Source organism: Solenopsis invicta, chromosome 5 (assembly GCF_016802725.1).
Source record: "Solenopsis invicta isolate M01_SB chromosome 5, UNIL_Sinv_3.0, whole genome shotgun sequence".
Taxonomy (NCBI): domain Eukaryota; kingdom Metazoa; phylum Arthropoda; class Insecta; order Hymenoptera; family Formicidae; genus Solenopsis; species Solenopsis invicta.
Genome location: NC_052668.1, coordinates 19236993 through 19254777, shown reverse-complemented (window position 1 = coordinate 19254777; position 17785 = coordinate 19236993). Strand labels below are relative to the sequence as shown.

Here is a 17785-nt window from a genome sequence, read left to right as displayed (position 1 = left end):
CATTAATAATTTTAATATTTTTAAAGATATTTTGACTACACAGTGGAAAATAATTGAAATTTTTATAAACTGCAGGCTTCTTAGATTCTTTTTTTTTTCCTAATAAATAACAAAAAATTTTAGTTGAGATTCTGAAGCCAACTACAAGGAACAAAACAACAAATAATTTGGCTTCGAATTACTTATGCAGTGTAAATGATCATGTTTTGTAACGGTATCAAACAAATCACTTTTAAACAAGTAAATGAATCCAAATGATCTTTAAACAAATATTATTCAATTATTAATCAAAATGAGCCAAAAAAGGAACTTGCTACCTTATTTTTGTGGAAGATACATGCATTTTTTACTTTTATCAAGGGTGTTGATTTTTTTGTAAAAAAACCTATTTTTTATCCATAGAATGAGCCCAAGAAGAAGTTGCTATCTTTATTTTTGTAGAAGATACACATTTTTTAAGATTTGGCACATGTATTTACCACTAGATACGAAAGGGTTAACGCGATTTCAGCGTTGAATTCTAAAAATGCATAAAAAAAATGTGCTGAAGCGCGTTAACGATTCGGAATAGTGAAAGTGAATTCTTTGGGAATTAGAAAGTTTTCTCGTTTAAAAGAGCGTCTTTCGAGTGATAATAAAACAAACATGATTTTGAAGTAAAATCTATCTAAAAAGAAGTGCTTCCCATCTAGAATGAAATATTAATGTCCAAGAGACATAGGTAATGGGATATGATAGGACGTCCTCATGTCTGAAATATGCAAAACAAGGTTTATTCAAATTTTTATTAAAACTGTCTCTTCCAAGATTTCGGTCTTATTTTACGAGTGATTTTTATTTCGTTTTTATTTTAATTTCTATTCCCACGATAGAGAAAGAATTTAAAATGAAAATGAAGTAAAAATACCAAGTGATGGTAAATTTTTACTTCATTTTAATTTTAAATTTCTATATAAACGTATTTAATCTTTAGATGAAAAAATTTTTTATATTAAATAAATATACTTATTTGAGTGTTATGTATTTAAATATTAACAAATTATATTCCATAAGCACCTAGATTTTTCAAGAATTTTATTTATAAAATTCCAGATAAGATTAGAGAATTTTTTTAATGCAGTTTTGAAATAAATTTGTTTTATCATACCTTTAAATATTCCTTAACCACACAATCATAAAGAAAAGCCACTTAAGTGTTGAATATTAAATTTGAAAAAAAGTAATAAAAATAAATAATAAATTAAATAGCACATAACGATCTGTCCGCAGTATAATACTTAGCCCACCGGAAGTATAAAATTTAAAATGTATAAATTAAACATACAATATCAATTTGGAAAACTCTATTGTCACTGAATTTTCCTTTCCCCTCCCCCTTTTTTTAGTTTAAAAACTTCCAAATTACGCATATTTCACGTTTATTTGTCAAAAATATGGAAGTTTGCCAATTCTGCAAAAAAGTCTAGAAAACTTGACATTACCGTTCACTTCCGGTTGCTCCCTCGGCGCGAACACCTGCACGCGTCAATGCGTACACCGCGTACGCACGCATGTACGTTCACGAACTTGTGACACGAGTACCGGTAGCCGCGGTGGTTCCGCGGACGACATAACGGCAATATCGTGTCGTGACGTCGTCGTGGTGAAAACTGACAAGATTTACAACTTGGAACGTTTCCAAAGAGACGGAACTTTTCCACCGTCGTATTTCTTCAACACGAATTATGGATTACTTAATATAAAAAAAATTTTTTTCAGACAAAGTTAAAATATGCTTTTACATAGTTTAAAATTAAAATAAAATAAAAATTTTACTTTACTTAGTTCTTTTTTCTCTATCACAAAAATAAAAATTAAAATAAAAACAAAACGAAAATCACTCGCGAAATAAGGTCAAAGTCTTCGAAGAGACAATTTCAACAAAAATCGTTCGAATTCTCTCGAAAAATTTGAAATTTTTCCAGGATAATAAATATCCTGGATAAACCTTATTAGTTTTCTGCTAAGTGCACAAGTGATCATACATCTTCTAGCTGGAGGGAAGAAGTAGCCAAAATTGTATACGTAGCATGAAAATCAATTACCAGAACCGTGAGCGCATCCGGAGTGACGCGTCTTTTGAAAATAATGCTCTGCACACTGCAGCAAAACGCATAATTGACCCAATTAAACCGGTAGGTGTTTACAAAGAGAAAGAGATCAGCAGATACCAAAGCTCCTCTCGCCAAGGTTAGTCACTAATTCCTGCATTCCGTGGAGACTTGGAATCATGCGCACAACTATGGCATCTTGTTCCACTTAAATATTTGGATCAACGAATGATTGGATTTGCGAATGAGGAAAATGGCCTTGAAATATCTTGAACATAGCGTCACATTGAAATTAAAGATGTTACATCAGTTTTTACAATTAAATTAATATATTTGTACTTAAAAAAATATTTCATAGTTACCTTTATATATATAAAATAAATATTATAAATATGAAGACTGTAATATTTTATATTAAATACGTTTTTATAGTTTACATTTATTTATACTTTATTTGTTATTACTTTTTATGACGTCGCAGAAGCGAGAGCCGATTCAACCTTGACGAAGAGATTATGCCGGACCAACGAAATGAGTCTTAAGAGCAGTAACCGGTAATACATTGCTAGACCAGAGAAGGAGCAATGACAATACGCAAGGAGTGCCACACGAAGGACGTGATTAGATGGATTAGGAGCGCGCAGAAGGGGATGGAATGAACACGTGTCAAGGATGAGTGACGAGCTAGCAAAAGACAGACTAGCAAAAATCTCGAGAAACCGGACTCGAGTTGGCCAGGACGCCCGCCAAAAGAGATGGAAGGACAGCAGGTCATCTGCATCCCAGAAAGGAATCTGAACTAGGTGAAACAAGCCTGAAGGCTTTCGACAAGAAGACTTTTTATTATAATACTAAAAGTTAAAAATGTTTCTTCAATTGATATTTTAATTTTACCAAAAATGAATGAACGTGTCTCGTGAAACATTCAGAAATTCGTGCAATACATTGCATTTCTTATCACGCAGCTTCCAGTTTCCAATTATAGAAAAATCTCACTTCACGGCTAACCGGTGATGCATGTCTGCATTTTATTAAGAGCAAAGGTTACAATAGAAAGATAGAGAGAGAGAGAGATACGTGGAATCAGCCGGCCTGTGCAATTGAAGTAGTGACTCAGATATAATCAGAAGCGCACCGGATGCATCGGGCTCTAATAAAGAGCGGCGTTTATACACGTCGTGTAGAAAGTAACAAATGCGCGTGGCACACTATCGAGGAAACATTTTTGCCCCCGGGGTCGATCACTGAAACCGGAACGGCGCACGGCGGTGGTGGCGGTGCCGATGCCGTGGCCGGTGAAACGGCCGGAAACTGAAGGCAGCTCGACGCAGTCGCTTCGTTAAAGCCTGAAATCGCGTTAGCATCGACGTTTCTCGTGCGAGGGAATCAAAGCGAGGGAAACGACGAGGTGATATTATATATAAGTAACGTCGGAGTTGCACGAGCAACTCGAGATAAGTCTGCAGAGGCGATCGAATCGCTAAAAATCACGAGAACAAGAGAGTAACTCCAAAAGCTAACTCTTTCCCTCGAGATCGAGTTGAGATTAAAAGCGCACTTGTGGAATTTCACCGGTATCGGGGAGAATCTATCGGTAATAATTATTTATAGCCGCGGCGAGTTTAAAATAACGTTGTACGATTACTTTTTCCTGGCGATCGTCTCGCGGCGCTGCTTGGGAAATTCGTCCGCGCTCGATAGACGCGCTTTCCCAAGACGGCCTCCGCGCTGCGAGTCGCATAGGACTGGTATCTATCTCTTGGAGAAGCGTCTCGTTACATCGGCGACGCACTCCCCCACCTCTCGCTCGCTCGCTCGCTCGTTCATTGACGTTTCAAGCGTAATTGAACGTAACGATCGAACGCGATAATTTCTCGTCGAAAGTATCGACTCTGATGACCCGGATTTCTCACGGCGATTAAGCGCGTTTAAATGAGAGTCACGAGATTACTTCGGACGAGGCAACGGCGACGCCTAAGCTCAGGTCGCAATCGGAAATTGACCGGTGGATCTCTCCATCTCCAGAACGGTCGTCGTAATTATACCCAGTGTTGTAAGATATCTAACTGCAAGTGTCTACGCTGAAAAAGTAAATATATTTTAAGTTCTTGTTCAAGTAAATAAATTTATTTTAACATCATTTCCTTCATTTAAATAAATATTTGCTAGTATAAAATAAATTATTTCTAAACTTGAGAAATATTTTTTTTTTTTAATCGAACAAGTAATATTAAAATATTTACTTGTATATAATTATTCATAGAAAATGTGTATCTGTACCTAGTTACATTTTTCTTGAAATAACTGTAATTACATCTTGTTATTTTAATACATGTATCCCTTACAACACTGGCTGTACCTGTAATTTCTCCGACGCGCGCCTGTAATTTCTACCTGCCGATCCATCTCGTCTGTCTGACAAAGATCAGTTGAAATAGAATTTTGGGAAAGTGATTTTGTTTCTCTCAACTTTATCGTGCACGCAAAACTCGACTCGAAGGAAAGAGACCTTTCTAGGAGCACTCGGCCTTCTCGTGCGTGTCGCACCGTCATCGCCACTCACGCACACCGTTCTTCCTGTTGGGACACCCGGTATATGCGTGATATCCCCGTAACCGATTCGTACCATCGACGCTCGATACACCCGTCCCGACCATACGACGCCTCTCACGTAATCCGTGCTTCCTTTTGTTATATACCGCGTGACTGTTACCCTACCACAGTGCGTGGCATGCACTGGAAAAAAAGAAAAGAGTTCGGTAATAGCTACTAAAATGACTGAAAAAAAAAAAAAAAAAAAAAAAATTGCAAACGTAATTTCATTATAATTTGTAGTCATTTTCGGTGTCAACTAAATATTTGGAGTTGTTTTAACCATGCAAATTAATTATTATTACGTAAGTAGCATTATTACGTAACAAAAACTAACATTTTTAAAAATATTCATATTCACTATAATAACGATTACATTTGCAATATAAAAACATTTATTTCATTTTTACCTTTACATTTATTCCTTGATTCTACTAATAGTGTTTTATTTATCTACTATTAGTGTTATATAAAATATAATTTGTAGTAAAATTTTTTTATAGTTGACGGAGCTATAAAATAATCATAAAAATGGAGCTCTTAATAATAATTTATATACCATAACATTATAATCATAGACTGAGAAAAAAATTTATTGGTGGAATATAAATTCATTTCACTGAAATAAGTTAATCTTTATTTAAATAGAACAAAATAAACTTTTATTTCTAGCAATTAAATCAACTAATAAAAAAAATAAAATTTATCCATAGTCAATTCTAATATTTAAGATCGTCTTGAGTATCATCTTAAAACATCATTAACCAATCAAAAAGCTGTATTAGCATCTTAAGATACTATTCAAGATCTTGAAGTAAGAATCGACTATAAATACCAGCCATAGAAATGTATATTTTATCACAATCAAATTTTTTTATTACCAATAAATATTGAAGACAAGGTCATAAATAATATTTGCTTCTGAATATTTAGACATTTTCTCAGTACAAATATTAAACACTTTTCTCTCAATGCACTAACAATAAATGAAATAATACCAATTAAATATTCGGTTTTATTAACCAAAAATAATTTTACTTTTGGAAATATTTAGTAGATATTACCTAAATAATATAACTGTTGGTGATAATGCTTACTAAATATTTAGAAAAATAAAATTATTTTTGATTAAATTCTATACTTAATTGGCATTATTTCGTTTAAAACATTTGGTAATTATTGCCAAACTCTTTTTTTTTCAGTGCGTGGTTCGGTACACTGAAACAAATACTTAAAAATTTATTTGTGAGGTATAAATTTATTTCACTAAAATAAATCTTTATTTAGATACTTAATACAAATTTATTCTTAGTAAATAAAGCAAAAAAAATAAGATACACTGTACAAAAATGTACATACATTTCGTTTTCACAATCAAATCTTTTTGTAACTAATCAATATCAAAGAAGATGTTAAAAGTAACATTTGTTCGAGTGAAGATGACGACTCTTTTCTCTGAATGCGTGGAAAGCAATAAGACAATCGACAAAGCGTCAACCGATAAATTAGTCTGTCAGAGTATTGTTATTAACGTAAACATGCACTTGTCACAATTGAAAAGATGCTGGAGAGACGTTGCGCCCACACAACGCTCGACGAAATTCCGAGCCTGCTCTCCAGCAGGACAGATCGATGCATCTTGCACCCCGACGAACGTGTATGCACCGCGCGCCGGCTATATGCCCGCTCACAATAGTTTTCGCACCCCACGTTTCAGCGCGTTTTCCCCTCGCGATAAGCGCGGCCGTCCGGAATCGCAATCCCATTCGGTGAGGTGAGGATTTCGCAGCGAGGGTCGAAATAAACGTCGTCGATACGAAAACAGAGAAAGAGAAAGAGAGAGAGAAAGAGAGAAAGAGAGTGCTTGGCGTCCAAGATGGAACGTTTGGTCGTTTGATCGAAAGCCGCGTAATAATTCAATCATAGAATTTTTTTTAACGAATACGACGCAATTTGCACATCGGCCGTTCCTCGATTTCAAGGATAACGATAATACGGAGATTAGCGATAACACGAGTGTAACGAGATCCCGAATCATTTTGCACATGTGCAAAATGGGTGAATGTTGGAAATCCACGTATGATAATTTGACGTGATAAAAAAAGTAGTGTTTCGTGGGCGTCTCCGATTCCTCGCCGTTCCCGCGGCCACAGGACCATCCGGTTGCGGGAGTCCGGACTCCGGAGCACCGGCGACGACGACGGCGGCGGCGGCGGCGGCGGTGGCGCGACATCGGCAAGTGGCACACTTACCTGCGATACGCGGCGAGAGCAGCCTCCGCCGTGCTCGTGACGACGCAGCAGCGGCGAACAATGACACGGACGATCGGCGGGAGGAGGCGGGAGGAGGGAAACGGGGCTTGGTTCTCTCCGCTTGGCACTCCGAAGCAGCCGAGTCGAAGTCGAAGTCGAAGTCGAAGAGACAGGCGACAGACACACCAGCTGCGCCGTAACGTAGCGTAGCGTAGCGTTGCGTTGCGTAGCACGTATAAACAACTCTTTCCTTCTCTCTCCTTTCTCTTCCTCTCTCGCTCTCTCGTGCGCCCCAAATCGACAGGTCAGTTCGGCGACGGCAGCGGCGGCTGGTGATCCTCCGGTTCTCCAGATCACGAAACGACGCCGTACAGAACGGCGGGGGCCACGGCCCTTGTTACTCGCGCCATTTTCAAATAGTTCCTCGGCGGCGGCGATATGGAGAAATTGCGTATCGCGCGAATGACGCGACTACCGGCGGACGCCGCCCCGGACGCGCGCCGCGCGACAGATTCCTCCTCTCGTCGCCCGCCGCTCTCGCTCTCTCTCTCTCTCTCTCTCTCTTCTCCCTCTTGCTCTCCACCGCTCTTCCCACCTTCCTCCACCTATTTGTCTCACCGCGCGAACGTAATCGCGAGACGACGACGACGCGAATAAAGAGCAGATCCACCCAGCAGCAACGTTACCGCATCGAATACTACCGCGGCACTGCCCTCGATGTTCCTTAGTTCCTACGCGCCCGCCGCCGTCATGGCCGACACCACACCAACCACCGTCGACCAACCGCGACTAGGAAAAGCGGAGTTTCTCTCGTGACGCAATCGGACAAGCACGCACGCCCTGTTTTGCCGCGCACGTTTTCTCCGTCAGGCGGCGCCGCGCGCCGCGCGCCGCGTCAACGAGGAGAGGCGAACCAGAGAGAAGTCATATATCAATTTCCATCAATGTAGATTAACTTTAAACAACAGTTTAACTTACCTTTCAGCTTTTTATCATTTTTAAAAAAGGGTAAATTTAAAAAAGACTAAATTGAACCGAGATTAAAATTACATCTACATTGGTAAAAATGGACTTGAGAGGGCCGCGATTTTAACTGTGATTTTACTTTGGCGCACCTCTATCTTAGAACATATACTGACCTCTATGTTCATAAAAAGTGGATATTGAACTACGTAGCCAACATCTAGGAACTCCGTAGGTAATATCCACGACTTTGTGGTTCTTTTCCGTACTATGACCAGGAGCAAGTAAAAATTTCATTTTTTTTACACTTTTTTTCAAGTGAATTTAGTTAAATTTAATTAAAATTAATTAAATTTTTAACTTGGAGAAAAAGTTAATAAATTAAAGTTTATCTATTTCAGAAATAATTACAAATAGTTAAAGTTAAAAATTAAAAGTTATCAACTTTTTAACTTTGTTACTTAACTTTTAATTTTTTATCTAGTTACGCAACTCTGAATAATAACAACAAAATGATATTAAAATAATATTAAATAGTACTACACGTTTTATTGTGTTCGATAACTGTCGTATCTAGCGATACTCCGTTTACAGACGAGCGAAGAAATTGTGTCATCGCTGTAACGCATGTGAATGGCGAAAAAATATTCTCTTTCAAAACAAACGCCTGCTCCGGAGGCGTACATACATACATACATACAATGTATCGTTTTTTAAACACGTGCCTCGTGCCAGCTGTGTGCGCCAAGTGCACGAACTGCGCGAACTCGCGTCGCGCTCGTGTGCGACAGCTGGCGACAGCGTGCAGCGTGGTGCAGCGTGGTGCAGCGTGCACACGAGCGCGACGCGAGTGAGGATTGTGAGGAAGTGGTGCCGCGGTCGCCGCGGATGTTTTACGACGTGGCGAGTCGCGACTCGCAAGCGAGTACCACCGCGATCTCGCGCATGGTCCGGCCGGGTCCTCGTCGCCGCGCGAATGAATCGAGTATTCGATTGCGTCGCGGACGAAACGTCAACGTGGATGGGAATCGCGATCGCGAATGGAAAATTGCCGAATCGACGACGGGTCCTGACGGTCGACGATCCTCGATCGAGTGGCGAGGAGCTCCTCGAGTTCACGTCCGGTTGCCCTCACCGATCTCGCCACGTGTGTCCGATGATGTGTCGACGTTATATAATTTCTTCATGATATATCAACTATTGTCCCGGTATAGCGATAAGGTCAGTGAATTCCCGGCTATCGTACTGCGAGGTTAGATATGGTTCCTTAAAGCTGTGGAGAATAACGTACGACGCACGTATACACGAAGGTGCACACAGTCTCTTCTAACAACTCCTGCACGATACCTATACTATTTTGTAGATGTATACATATATTGTTTCGCTTTTAATCCTGAAAATCTTGGAATGCTACTGTAGGTCAATTTTCATCTAAGGACCAATTCAGGCTTAGTACAGTTTTTGTTGATAAAATTTTAATAGTCTAAAATATCATTTAAGATCTTTTTTACATTAAGATAGCATTAATTCAGTTATTCTAATATTATTTTAATGTTAGAGTAACTACAACCTATACAGCAAAATCAAAAATGTATCAAGAAAGTTCTTAATTGTACAGGTAAATTTTCACCCGTAACGTTAACATAATAAAAATATCAGTAACACTCCAAGGTTAATACTATAACTTCATCAGGAGAATCCAATAATTGTATATTGCACATTAGGAAAAATCACAATTATATTAAGATAAATCTTGATGACATTGCTTATTAATCTCCACTTAGAACTACATTTGTATAAAGACAAGATACACACATTTTGATTTTATGCACTTGATACTCGAGGTATTCTGATTGAAAAAAATATATAAGAAATTCCCTATAGAAAAATTTTTAATGAAATTTTGATGAGATTTTTTCAATGACGTTATATTGAATTTTATATTTATTTTGGAACTTATTTTTACTAATAATTTCATCAAAATTTCATGAATGATAAATTATTGAAATTTAAATGAAATGTTAATTCATTAATATGGAATATCTGTATCTTTTTGTTACAATTTTATTACAAATTTATTACATCTTCAATAAAATTTTTATTTTTATTAAATAAAATATGAATAATTTTTTATCGTTAAAATTTAGTCACATTTTCATTGAATACTCATTAAAATGCCTGTGTTTTTTTTTATTAAACACAGAAAATTATTTTTTCAGCATTTTGTAATTAAAATTTTGTTATGTATTAGTGACATTTCATTATTTATTTAAATTTGGTAAATTTTCTCATTTTATAATAAAATGTTGAAAGTTTGTCAAAATTTTATTAAAATTTTTCCACCAGAGTTATGCATGTATAATTTACACATCAACTAATAAAACAGCATTGTGCAATAAATAATGGCAAGCGAATCTTGGAATGTCTTGGTAACGGGAGGCGCCGGTTATATCGGTTCTCACACAGTATTGGAATTGTTACAAGCAGGCCTTCAGGTGGTGGTAATAGACAACCTTGTTAATGCACACAAAGGTGAGACGTAACAAGCTACATGACGAAAAATAATACATTGTACATATATTTCAATCTATTAAATTAAAAACAACACACATTTACAGTCTATTAATTACTATTTTCTATTTAAATTTCTAACATGAATTTTCTATTGATGATACAGCACAATGCATGAAAATTAGAGATCTAACGGTTTTTCTAATGAATTGATACTGTTTTGTCATGTATTATACAACTTTTTCATAAATGTAATACAAAACTTTTGATTTTTTAATCTGTTTCTCTTATATACACAGATTCAAATTCTGAGAAACCAGAATGTCTCATTAGAGTGGAACAATTAACAAATAAAAGTGTGGCATTTATCAATTGTGACATCACAAACGTTGATGATTTGAGAAATGTGTTTCGAAAGGTAAATATACTTATTTGCTTTTAAATTTTGTTGATAAGCATATTAGATTCAAACATTCAAATTTTTACTTTGTAGCATAATTTTCAATGCGTTATACATTTCGCTGCTTTGAAAGCGGTCGGTGAATCGTGTCAAAAACCACTCGAGTACTATGAAATCAATGTTAGCGGAACGATAAATCTATTACAAGTTATGCGAGAAAACAATGTAAAGCGCTTTATCTATTCAAGTAGCGCCACAGTTTATGGCATACCTGACCAACTTCCTTTAGTGGAGGACATGAAAACAGGCAACTGTACAAATCCTTATGGAAAAACAAAGTTTATGGTAGAAGAAATATTGAAGGATTTGTGTGCTTCAGATAAGGTACATATTATAGTAGATAACTCTTATCAGTCACTGAACAGTCACCAGTGAATGACTTAATAAAATTATTAAAACAATGAGACTTTAAAATCATAAATTACAAATTAATAGATACCTTTTAAATTTAATTTTCATACAGATTTGATTAAAATATTTATTTGAAAATATAATTAAGTTATTTTTTTATTTGTTTATTAACTGGTGCACTAGCCCTAAGCTGTTTCACGATCCTTTTTAATAAAAAATTATTTTCAGGAATTCTCTGTTATATCTTTGAGATATTTTAATCCTGTCGGCGCACATCCCTCTGGTGAAATTGGAGAAGATCCTAACGGTATTCCAAATAATTTAATGCCCTACATTGCACAAGTTTCCGTTGGAAAGAGGGACGTGTTATATGTTTATGGCAATGATTACGATACCCCTGATGGTACAGGTAAGTTTTGTTCGAAACAATTAGATAAAATTCTTTTGATAAAATAACTTATTGTGTGAAAAGTATATTATAGGAAGAAAGAAGAGTTTACAGCGATTATGATTAAAACTTTTTAAATTGAATCCACAGGTGTACGTGACTATATTCATATTATGGATTTGGCGATTGGGCATATGAAAGCTATGATGTATCAAAAAACTTGTAATCCAACAGGATTTAAGCCGATAAATCTTGGTACTGGGAAAGGCTATTCCGTACTCGAAGTTATACATGCGTTTGAGAAAGCATCCGGACGGAAAATACCATATAAAATAGTTGAACGTAGACCAGGTGATATTTCCGCCAGTTATGCGGATGCTAGTGTCGCTAATAAAGAATTAGGCTGGGTTGCCACGAGAAATATGGATGACATGTGTAAGTTGTAATAATTAAAAAATTAATATAGGGTATTTTTTTGCCTGCATTTTTCAAGGAATTTCTTTTTTATCTTCGAAAGTTATGGATTTATTAGTACCTAGAAATTTTTGGAATATTTCAAATTTAAATTCTGTAAAATTTTTTAAGCTTACGTGGAATTTTAAATAATTTCTGGAAAATTTGGGAATTCTTGGGGAATTCTTTAACAAAATTGAAATAAACATCCTGTAATAAAAATGTAACAGTCATCTATATTTTCTATATTTGAACGTTCTAAAAATAGAAATTAATTGATGTTTTAGGTACAGATACATGGAAGTGGCAACAAAAGAACCCAAACGGTTATAAATACTAATAAGCACATTACTCATTATGCCTGAATAACTGAGAAGCTCAAAGCTTTTAACTTGCTGTTACATTCTGCCTTTTACATATCATTGGATAATGAAACCATGGTGGTATACAGTTACCAAAGTTTTAGACCAAAGCATAAGAGAAGTAGTTAAGTGAATTTAATGTATGAATATATTGAGAATTTATGTCTCTAATGAAATCTAATGTTGGAAAAGTTTTATTTGGTATCTTTATATAAGTTTGTTTCATATATTTTTAAATTTCATTTTTTTGTTTATGTTAAAACTAAATTTCTGTCGTTGGAACATTGTGCCATTTTAAATATAGTCACATAATATCCTATATATTGTACAAACTAATATGTATATAATCTATTATAAGTTTATGAAAGACATAAAGGTACATATAAAAATACTTTTACATATACATTAATGATATAAAAAAAATGTGAATAATTAAATAAAAAAACACATTTACTGAAAAAATAACCATATGTATGATCAATTGTTACTGATGTGTAAATTGTCAATAATAAAATCAGATTAGATCAGATCATAATTATAATAAAATCATATAATAGAATCAGAAAATTATATTAAAATTGTTAGTCAAAACACCTTTCAAAATAAAATTTAACAAAATGTCATCAAAATTTTTCTCAGAGATAAGATCAAAAAGAAACTTGAAAATGGCTATGCCCACGATTTAACTGATATAACGCCATCTCTACGCATAGATATACACTACAATGCCAATGTACGATCGGTCAATACCTCGGAAAGCACGTCGCTCGACTGTTGGCACACCTGGCAAAGAAAGCGCCGAGCGCGCGTACACAAACTTCAAATTTTTGCTTCAACTTCAACCTATTCTAACAGTTTTCGCGCAAGTCATTGATTCACCTTGTCGCAATTTATGCAAATGTATGCTAACGCAATAGGGACAAGATACGAATGCGAAAACACGAGGACGAATAAACAGTAGATACAAATGAATTGACTCACCGTTCGCTACTGGTCGTTCGACATCCAACTCCGTCTCGGCAGAAGCTTTCGAACGTTCCTCCTCACGACGATTCTCCTCCTCTTGATTCACATTCGGCAGGAACGCGCGATACTTCGTTTTTGACACTCCCGAAACTCACGCGCGTCGAAAATTCGAGATACGGGATGTGGAGCAACAGAGAAGACGCGATTGAACGCGCGACGCGATTTTGCGCCATCCCGGCTGACCATTGTCGTCTGAGCGACACGGACGATCCAAGATCCTTCTCACGACGATTCGTTTTGATTAACACTTGGCACGAACGCGCGACACTTCGCTTTTGGCACTCCCGGTACTCACGCTCGTCGGAAACTTGTATGGGACGACGAGGATGCGAGTTGAGATGCGCCGTTGTGTGCTGCGACGCCTCGCATTCTCCCGTCCGACCGATCGACCGTTGCCGTTTAAACGACACTGCTGACAGTGCTGACTGCGCAGCAGCCTGAAGCCAACATGGCGGCCGCGCAGGCGCGTGTCGTGCACCGCCTGCGCGGCCGACAATGGTCCGATCTCGACGCGACGTCGATGGCAAATGCCACATTGATAATTTAAAAATCAGCTTGAATCAACTGATTTACTGCAATTATTGAATTGAAGAAAGGAAACAAAAGTTTACAGCCGGAGCTAGAAGTAACTGTTAAAACGGTGCTGGGATTTAAGGAGCAGGTTAGGATCGCCCATTTGTCATCAGCTGATCGCGACGCTCGCTCGAACCACCTGTCTATATCAAAATGTTCCTTCAGACTCTGATCGTGTCCGATTGAATTGCGTGATACATCTTGTGGCAGTCGCGACGAACAGTCGGTATCCCGATTATGGATCCACCGAAAGACGAGGCACACGCGGAGGCGGCGCTGATCGAGAGCCTGTCCGCGGAGCAGAGCTCGCGATGCGAATCGCCGAAACGCGGCACCACGCTCTCCACCAGCACCAGCAGCTTCGAGGCGCTGGATCCGCACGATCCAAACCTGAGCCGCCTGGCGAACACGATGTTCCAGAAGACGGGCGAGTACCTGCAGGAGGAGCTTACCGCTACCCATGCGGACTACCGACTGTTGGAGCGTCTGAACAAGGAGACCATCGCCAAGTACACGGAGCTCAAGATTATCTCGTCGAACGTGGTGCAATCATTGGACTCGCTTAACGACAAATATCAGAAACTGCAGCCGATCCTAGATAATATCAATCAGATTGACGACAGTGTCAGCAAATTGGAACAGGCTGCGTATAAGCTGGCGGCCTACTCCAAGCGACTTGAGGCCAAGTTTAAGGATCTGGAAAAAGATAAGAGCAAATAAAGCTGTAATTGTGAATATATAAATCATTGTATCTTTTATGTAGTTACGTAGAGTAGGATGATAATTATCTTGGGCATCCATCATTATGAATATGAATTATTGTATAAAAAAATATGTAGAAGAGCTAGCAACGGTCAAAAGACACTGTCTTTTGTACATTAGATTTATTAGTATACGAAACCTCTTAAACACGCTTACAAAACTTGTATAAAACTGTAGTTTGCCATCCCTTTGCATATCATACAATATCCGACTTTTATAATTAACAACTTATTTATTAAAAGTGATATATCTTAGTTAGTGCCCTATTAAACCTAATCTTTTTCTTCTGCAGTATATCGATAAGCCTCACAATGTGCCTAAGTAACAATGACATAAATGTAAATACAATCACTATGTAAACCAAGAATAAATAATTGTAATTATTTAACAAAAGAGCTATTTGTATATATATTTGCCATAATATTAATACATGAAAATTATTTGTCATCTGTTTCAGCAAATAGAATTAATAATTCCGTGTATAAAGTGAATTTATTTCTAATCTTAGATAACAATAATTTACTGAAATAGTTCAAGTATGTAACAGATTGTATATGTGTGTAATTTACTAAAAAGTAATAAGAATTACTAGGAGAAAGATTGTAAGTGGTAAATTGTTTATCAGTAATTGCTTTGTGTTACAGTTATTAATTACGTATCGATGATCATATAAATTACGAAGCATAACACAAACGGAATATTTCAGGTTTCGTAACTATAAAACTTCGACAATGGGTTGTCTCGTCGCACTAAAATGTTCATGTCACGAATATGAGTCCAAAGCGATCGATTATGCTCCGATACGATCTTTCAAGTATCACAATGTAATAGACGCATCTTAAAACATAGTGAAGAAAGCGTTGCATTGTTCCTATACTTCAATTGCCAGTGAGAGCCGGTACACTTCTATGGATGATGTTTAACAGTCTAAGAAATTGCCGGCCATCAATAATTCCAGAGCGATCTCGGGCGCAATAGGAAATTCCGGTATTTCTGTACTGCTGTTTGTGTAGCGCACTTTGTAAGTAAAATACATGCAAACCTTTTGTAGTACATGAGACCTGTGAGAAAGAATACATTCGTTCAATGTACTTATCATAATCTATCTGTACATAATAAATTTATTTTATAATCTGAAAAATAAATAAATGAAGCACCTGGGCTAAGTAAGGTCCACTTAATTCATTTTATTTTTGAAAAACTGCATTAAATAAGAAAAATTATTGTTCCATAACAATAACTTAAAAAAAATCCAATTGAGCGTAGTAAACATCAAGTAATATGTATAGTCCATTGAAATATACATATCACTTGAGTTTTATTTTTAAAAGTATGTATTTGTGCAATTGTTTTTCATTTCAAGAAAATTAATATTTTTCTTGAAATGAAAAATATTTTTTTTATCAGTGCCATATATTATATGGCGCCTTTTTCTTAAAAAATAAATTAAATGAGTCTTATTCAGTCTAGGTATCTTAGTTTATATCTACTGGATTTTTTATGCTTACGGAATTTCTCGGAAATTGACTTCATTAGCTTCATTTTCCGCAAACTGACCAGGACCGCTTAACATTGCTTTGATAGTACCACTCGTTAACGCGTGTTCCCGTTTAACAATAAACTCGTGGCCATCGCTACTGACCAGTTTCACGTACATCGCGTTTGGTCCTTCACAGCCCCCATAAACGGGACTGCCGTTTTGCTAAAATTTTTGAAAAATCTATAATGTTATTTTTCATATAAATAGATTTAACAAAATTTCACATTATATTCTAAAATGTTGTACAATTGGTAAAAAATAATGAAAGGCATAACAGGATAAAGAAAAAGAGCAGTCTTTAGGAAGCAAAGTTTAATTTGGAAAAATAGGTACCGCATGCATGTCTTTAGACGATCTGCCCTCTTCTTCTTCGATCTTATCGACACTCGCTTCTTCATTGTGCTTGATCCAAAGAAAGATTAATGTTAATCAATATTTTTTTACCACTTTTAGGTTTCAGCTTTCCAGAAAGGGAATGAGTAAATTTTAACATATAACAGGAACACAATGTATATTTATTATGGAGATACACTGTTATCCTAATTACCATGCAGAGATACACACATGCAAACAACATTGTTTTATATGTACCTTCTCAGCCTGCATGTTTACGTCGGTCGACATGTTTGCTGCTGTTGTGTAAATGTCCTCCTAAAGCAAAACAGTCCACATGTACAAAATACAAATAAATTGTATGTGCAAAAGGAGTAGCGATTAATTGAGCAGAAAAATACAAAATTGTTTACACAATTAAAAAAAAAATTATTATTATCTTGTTATTATAGACATAACTAAAAGTGTAAAATAAAACACTTGTATATTGAAAATTTCGATTCTAACGGTCATAACGCAATAAGGTTAAGTTATATGTTGGAAAGGTATAGATTTTACGAATAGGTTAAGTTATATGTTGGAAAGTTATAGTGTTTAAATTGTAGACCACCGTATTTTACACACGCGCGGAGTCAACTAAAGAGTATTTTGCAATTTTGAGCAAGGCTCTTCCTGCGTTTATATTTATCGTCGACAGAATAATATAAAATTGGAGCAATTCATTGTTCTACTGTTATTGCGAATATATCAGTCCGCTATATTATAGTTACTAACAGTAAATTTGGTAATTCACGTAAATATATAGTTACGAATTATACTCGTCAATCTGTCACGAAATGGCGATCGGCTTACGTACCTTGCAGACGACACGAAATTTTAATTAAATCAGAACTACTAATCGCGATGTAATGTCACAGCGCGGAGCGTATCAGCTGATGAATAGTCGACACACAACGACATCTCACAACGACATCTCACAACGATTGCTCTATTTATTTGTAGATTTGACAGTGTCGCCCTGTTATTTTAAAATATGAATCACCAGACATCTGTTTGAGAAATCACCAGATTTATAACGCTTTCAACAGATTTTTAATAAGATTTTTTAAGTAAATATTTTTTTGCAATT

The 17785-nt window shown here is 36.3% G+C and overlaps 4 protein-coding genes across 14 annotated transcripts in view; 2 read left to right on the top strand and 2 right to left on the bottom strand.

The window, feature by feature from the left end:
• The window catches only part of LOC105205675, a 38411-nt gene extending 24764 nt beyond the window's left edge, over window positions 1-13647 (bottom strand). For 2 of the 4 annotated variants that reach the window (XM_011175125.3, XM_011175126.3), the window contains exon 1: window positions 6935-7746. The gene's annotated coding sequence lies outside the window, so the exon portion shown is untranslated. Of the gene's footprint in view, window positions 1-6934; window positions 7747-13403 lie in introns of those variants that run through there. The other 2 variants (XM_039449790.1, XM_011175128.3) reach the window with 2 other exon arrangements.
• Window positions 8666-12887, top strand: LOC105205673 (UDP-glucose 4-epimerase). Its single transcript, XM_011175121.3, has 7 exons — window positions 8666-9118; window positions 10244-10429; window positions 10708-10826; window positions 10902-11192; window positions 11448-11628; window positions 11758-12042; window positions 12348-12887. Exons 2-7 carry the CDS (start codon window positions 10300-10302, stop codon window positions 12398-12400), a joined length of 1059 nt encoding a protein of 352 aa, XP_011173423.1. The 5' UTR covers window positions 8666-9118; window positions 10244-10299; the 3' UTR covers window positions 12401-12887.
• Window positions 13648-13894: 247 nt separating the features above from the next.
• Window positions 13895-15178, top strand: LOC105205678 (biogenesis of lysosome-related organelles complex 1 subunit 2). Its single transcript, XM_011175137.3, has 2 exons — window positions 13895-14109; window positions 14187-15178. Exon 2 carries the CDS (start codon window positions 14259-14261, stop codon window positions 14739-14741), a length of 483 nt encoding a protein of 160 aa, XP_011173439.1. The 5' UTR covers window positions 13895-14109; window positions 14187-14258; the 3' UTR covers window positions 14742-15178.
• An 81-nt stretch (window positions 15179-15259) lies between these two features.
• On the bottom strand, window positions 15260-17658 carry LOC105205676 (elongin-C). 8 transcript variants are annotated; one of them, XM_011175129.3, is made up of 5 exons: window positions 17513-17658; window positions 16915-16974; window positions 16657-16725; window positions 16292-16485; window positions 15260-15844 (listed from the first exon to the last, which is right to left on the bottom strand). In XM_011175129.3, the coding sequence occupies exons 2-5, from the start codon at window positions 16945-16947 to the stop codon at window positions 15703-15705; spliced, it is 438 nt and encodes a 145-aa protein (XP_011173431.1). In that variant the 5' UTR covers window positions 16948-16974; window positions 17513-17658; the 3' UTR covers window positions 15260-15702. The 8 variants fall into 8 exon arrangements, with proteins under 8 accessions (XP_011173431.1, XP_011173432.1, XP_039305736.1 ...); XM_011175130.3 differs by having other exon boundaries at window positions 17431-17519; XM_039449802.1 differs by lacking the exon at window positions 17513-17658 and adding an exon at window positions 17475-17492.
• Between the last annotated feature and the right edge of the window lie 127 nt (window positions 17659-17785).

Excerpts from the sequence above, each read along its gene's own strand:
- LOC105205673 (XM_011175121.3), top strand. The coding sequence starts at position 10,300 with ATGGCAAGCGAATCTTGGAATGTCTTGGTAACGGGAGGCGCCGGTTAT. Across the intron at positions 11,629-11,757 it reads CGATACCCCTGATGGTACAG|GTGTACGTGACTATATTCAT; the intron begins GTAAGTTTTGTT and ends TTGAATCCACAG. Across the intron at positions 12,043-12,347 it reads GAGAAATATGGATGACATGT|GTACAGATACATGGAAGTGG; the intron begins GTAAGTTGTAAT and ends TTGATGTTTTAG.
- LOC105205678 (XM_011175137.3), top strand. The coding sequence starts at position 14,259 with ATGGATCCACCGAAAGACGAGGCACACGCGGAGGCGGCGCTGATCGAG.
- LOC105205676 (XM_011175129.3), bottom strand. The coding sequence starts at position 16,947 with ATGTCGACCGACGTAAACATGCAGGCTGAGAAG. Across the intron at positions 16,726-16,914 it reads TAAACATGCAGGCTGAGAAG|CACAATGAAGAAGCGAGTGT; the intron begins GTACATATAAAA and ends CTTTGGATCAAG. Across the intron at positions 16,486-16,656 it reads CGTCTAAAGACATGCATGCG|CAAAACGGCAGTCCCGTTTA; the intron begins GTACCTATTTTT and ends CAAAAATTTTAG.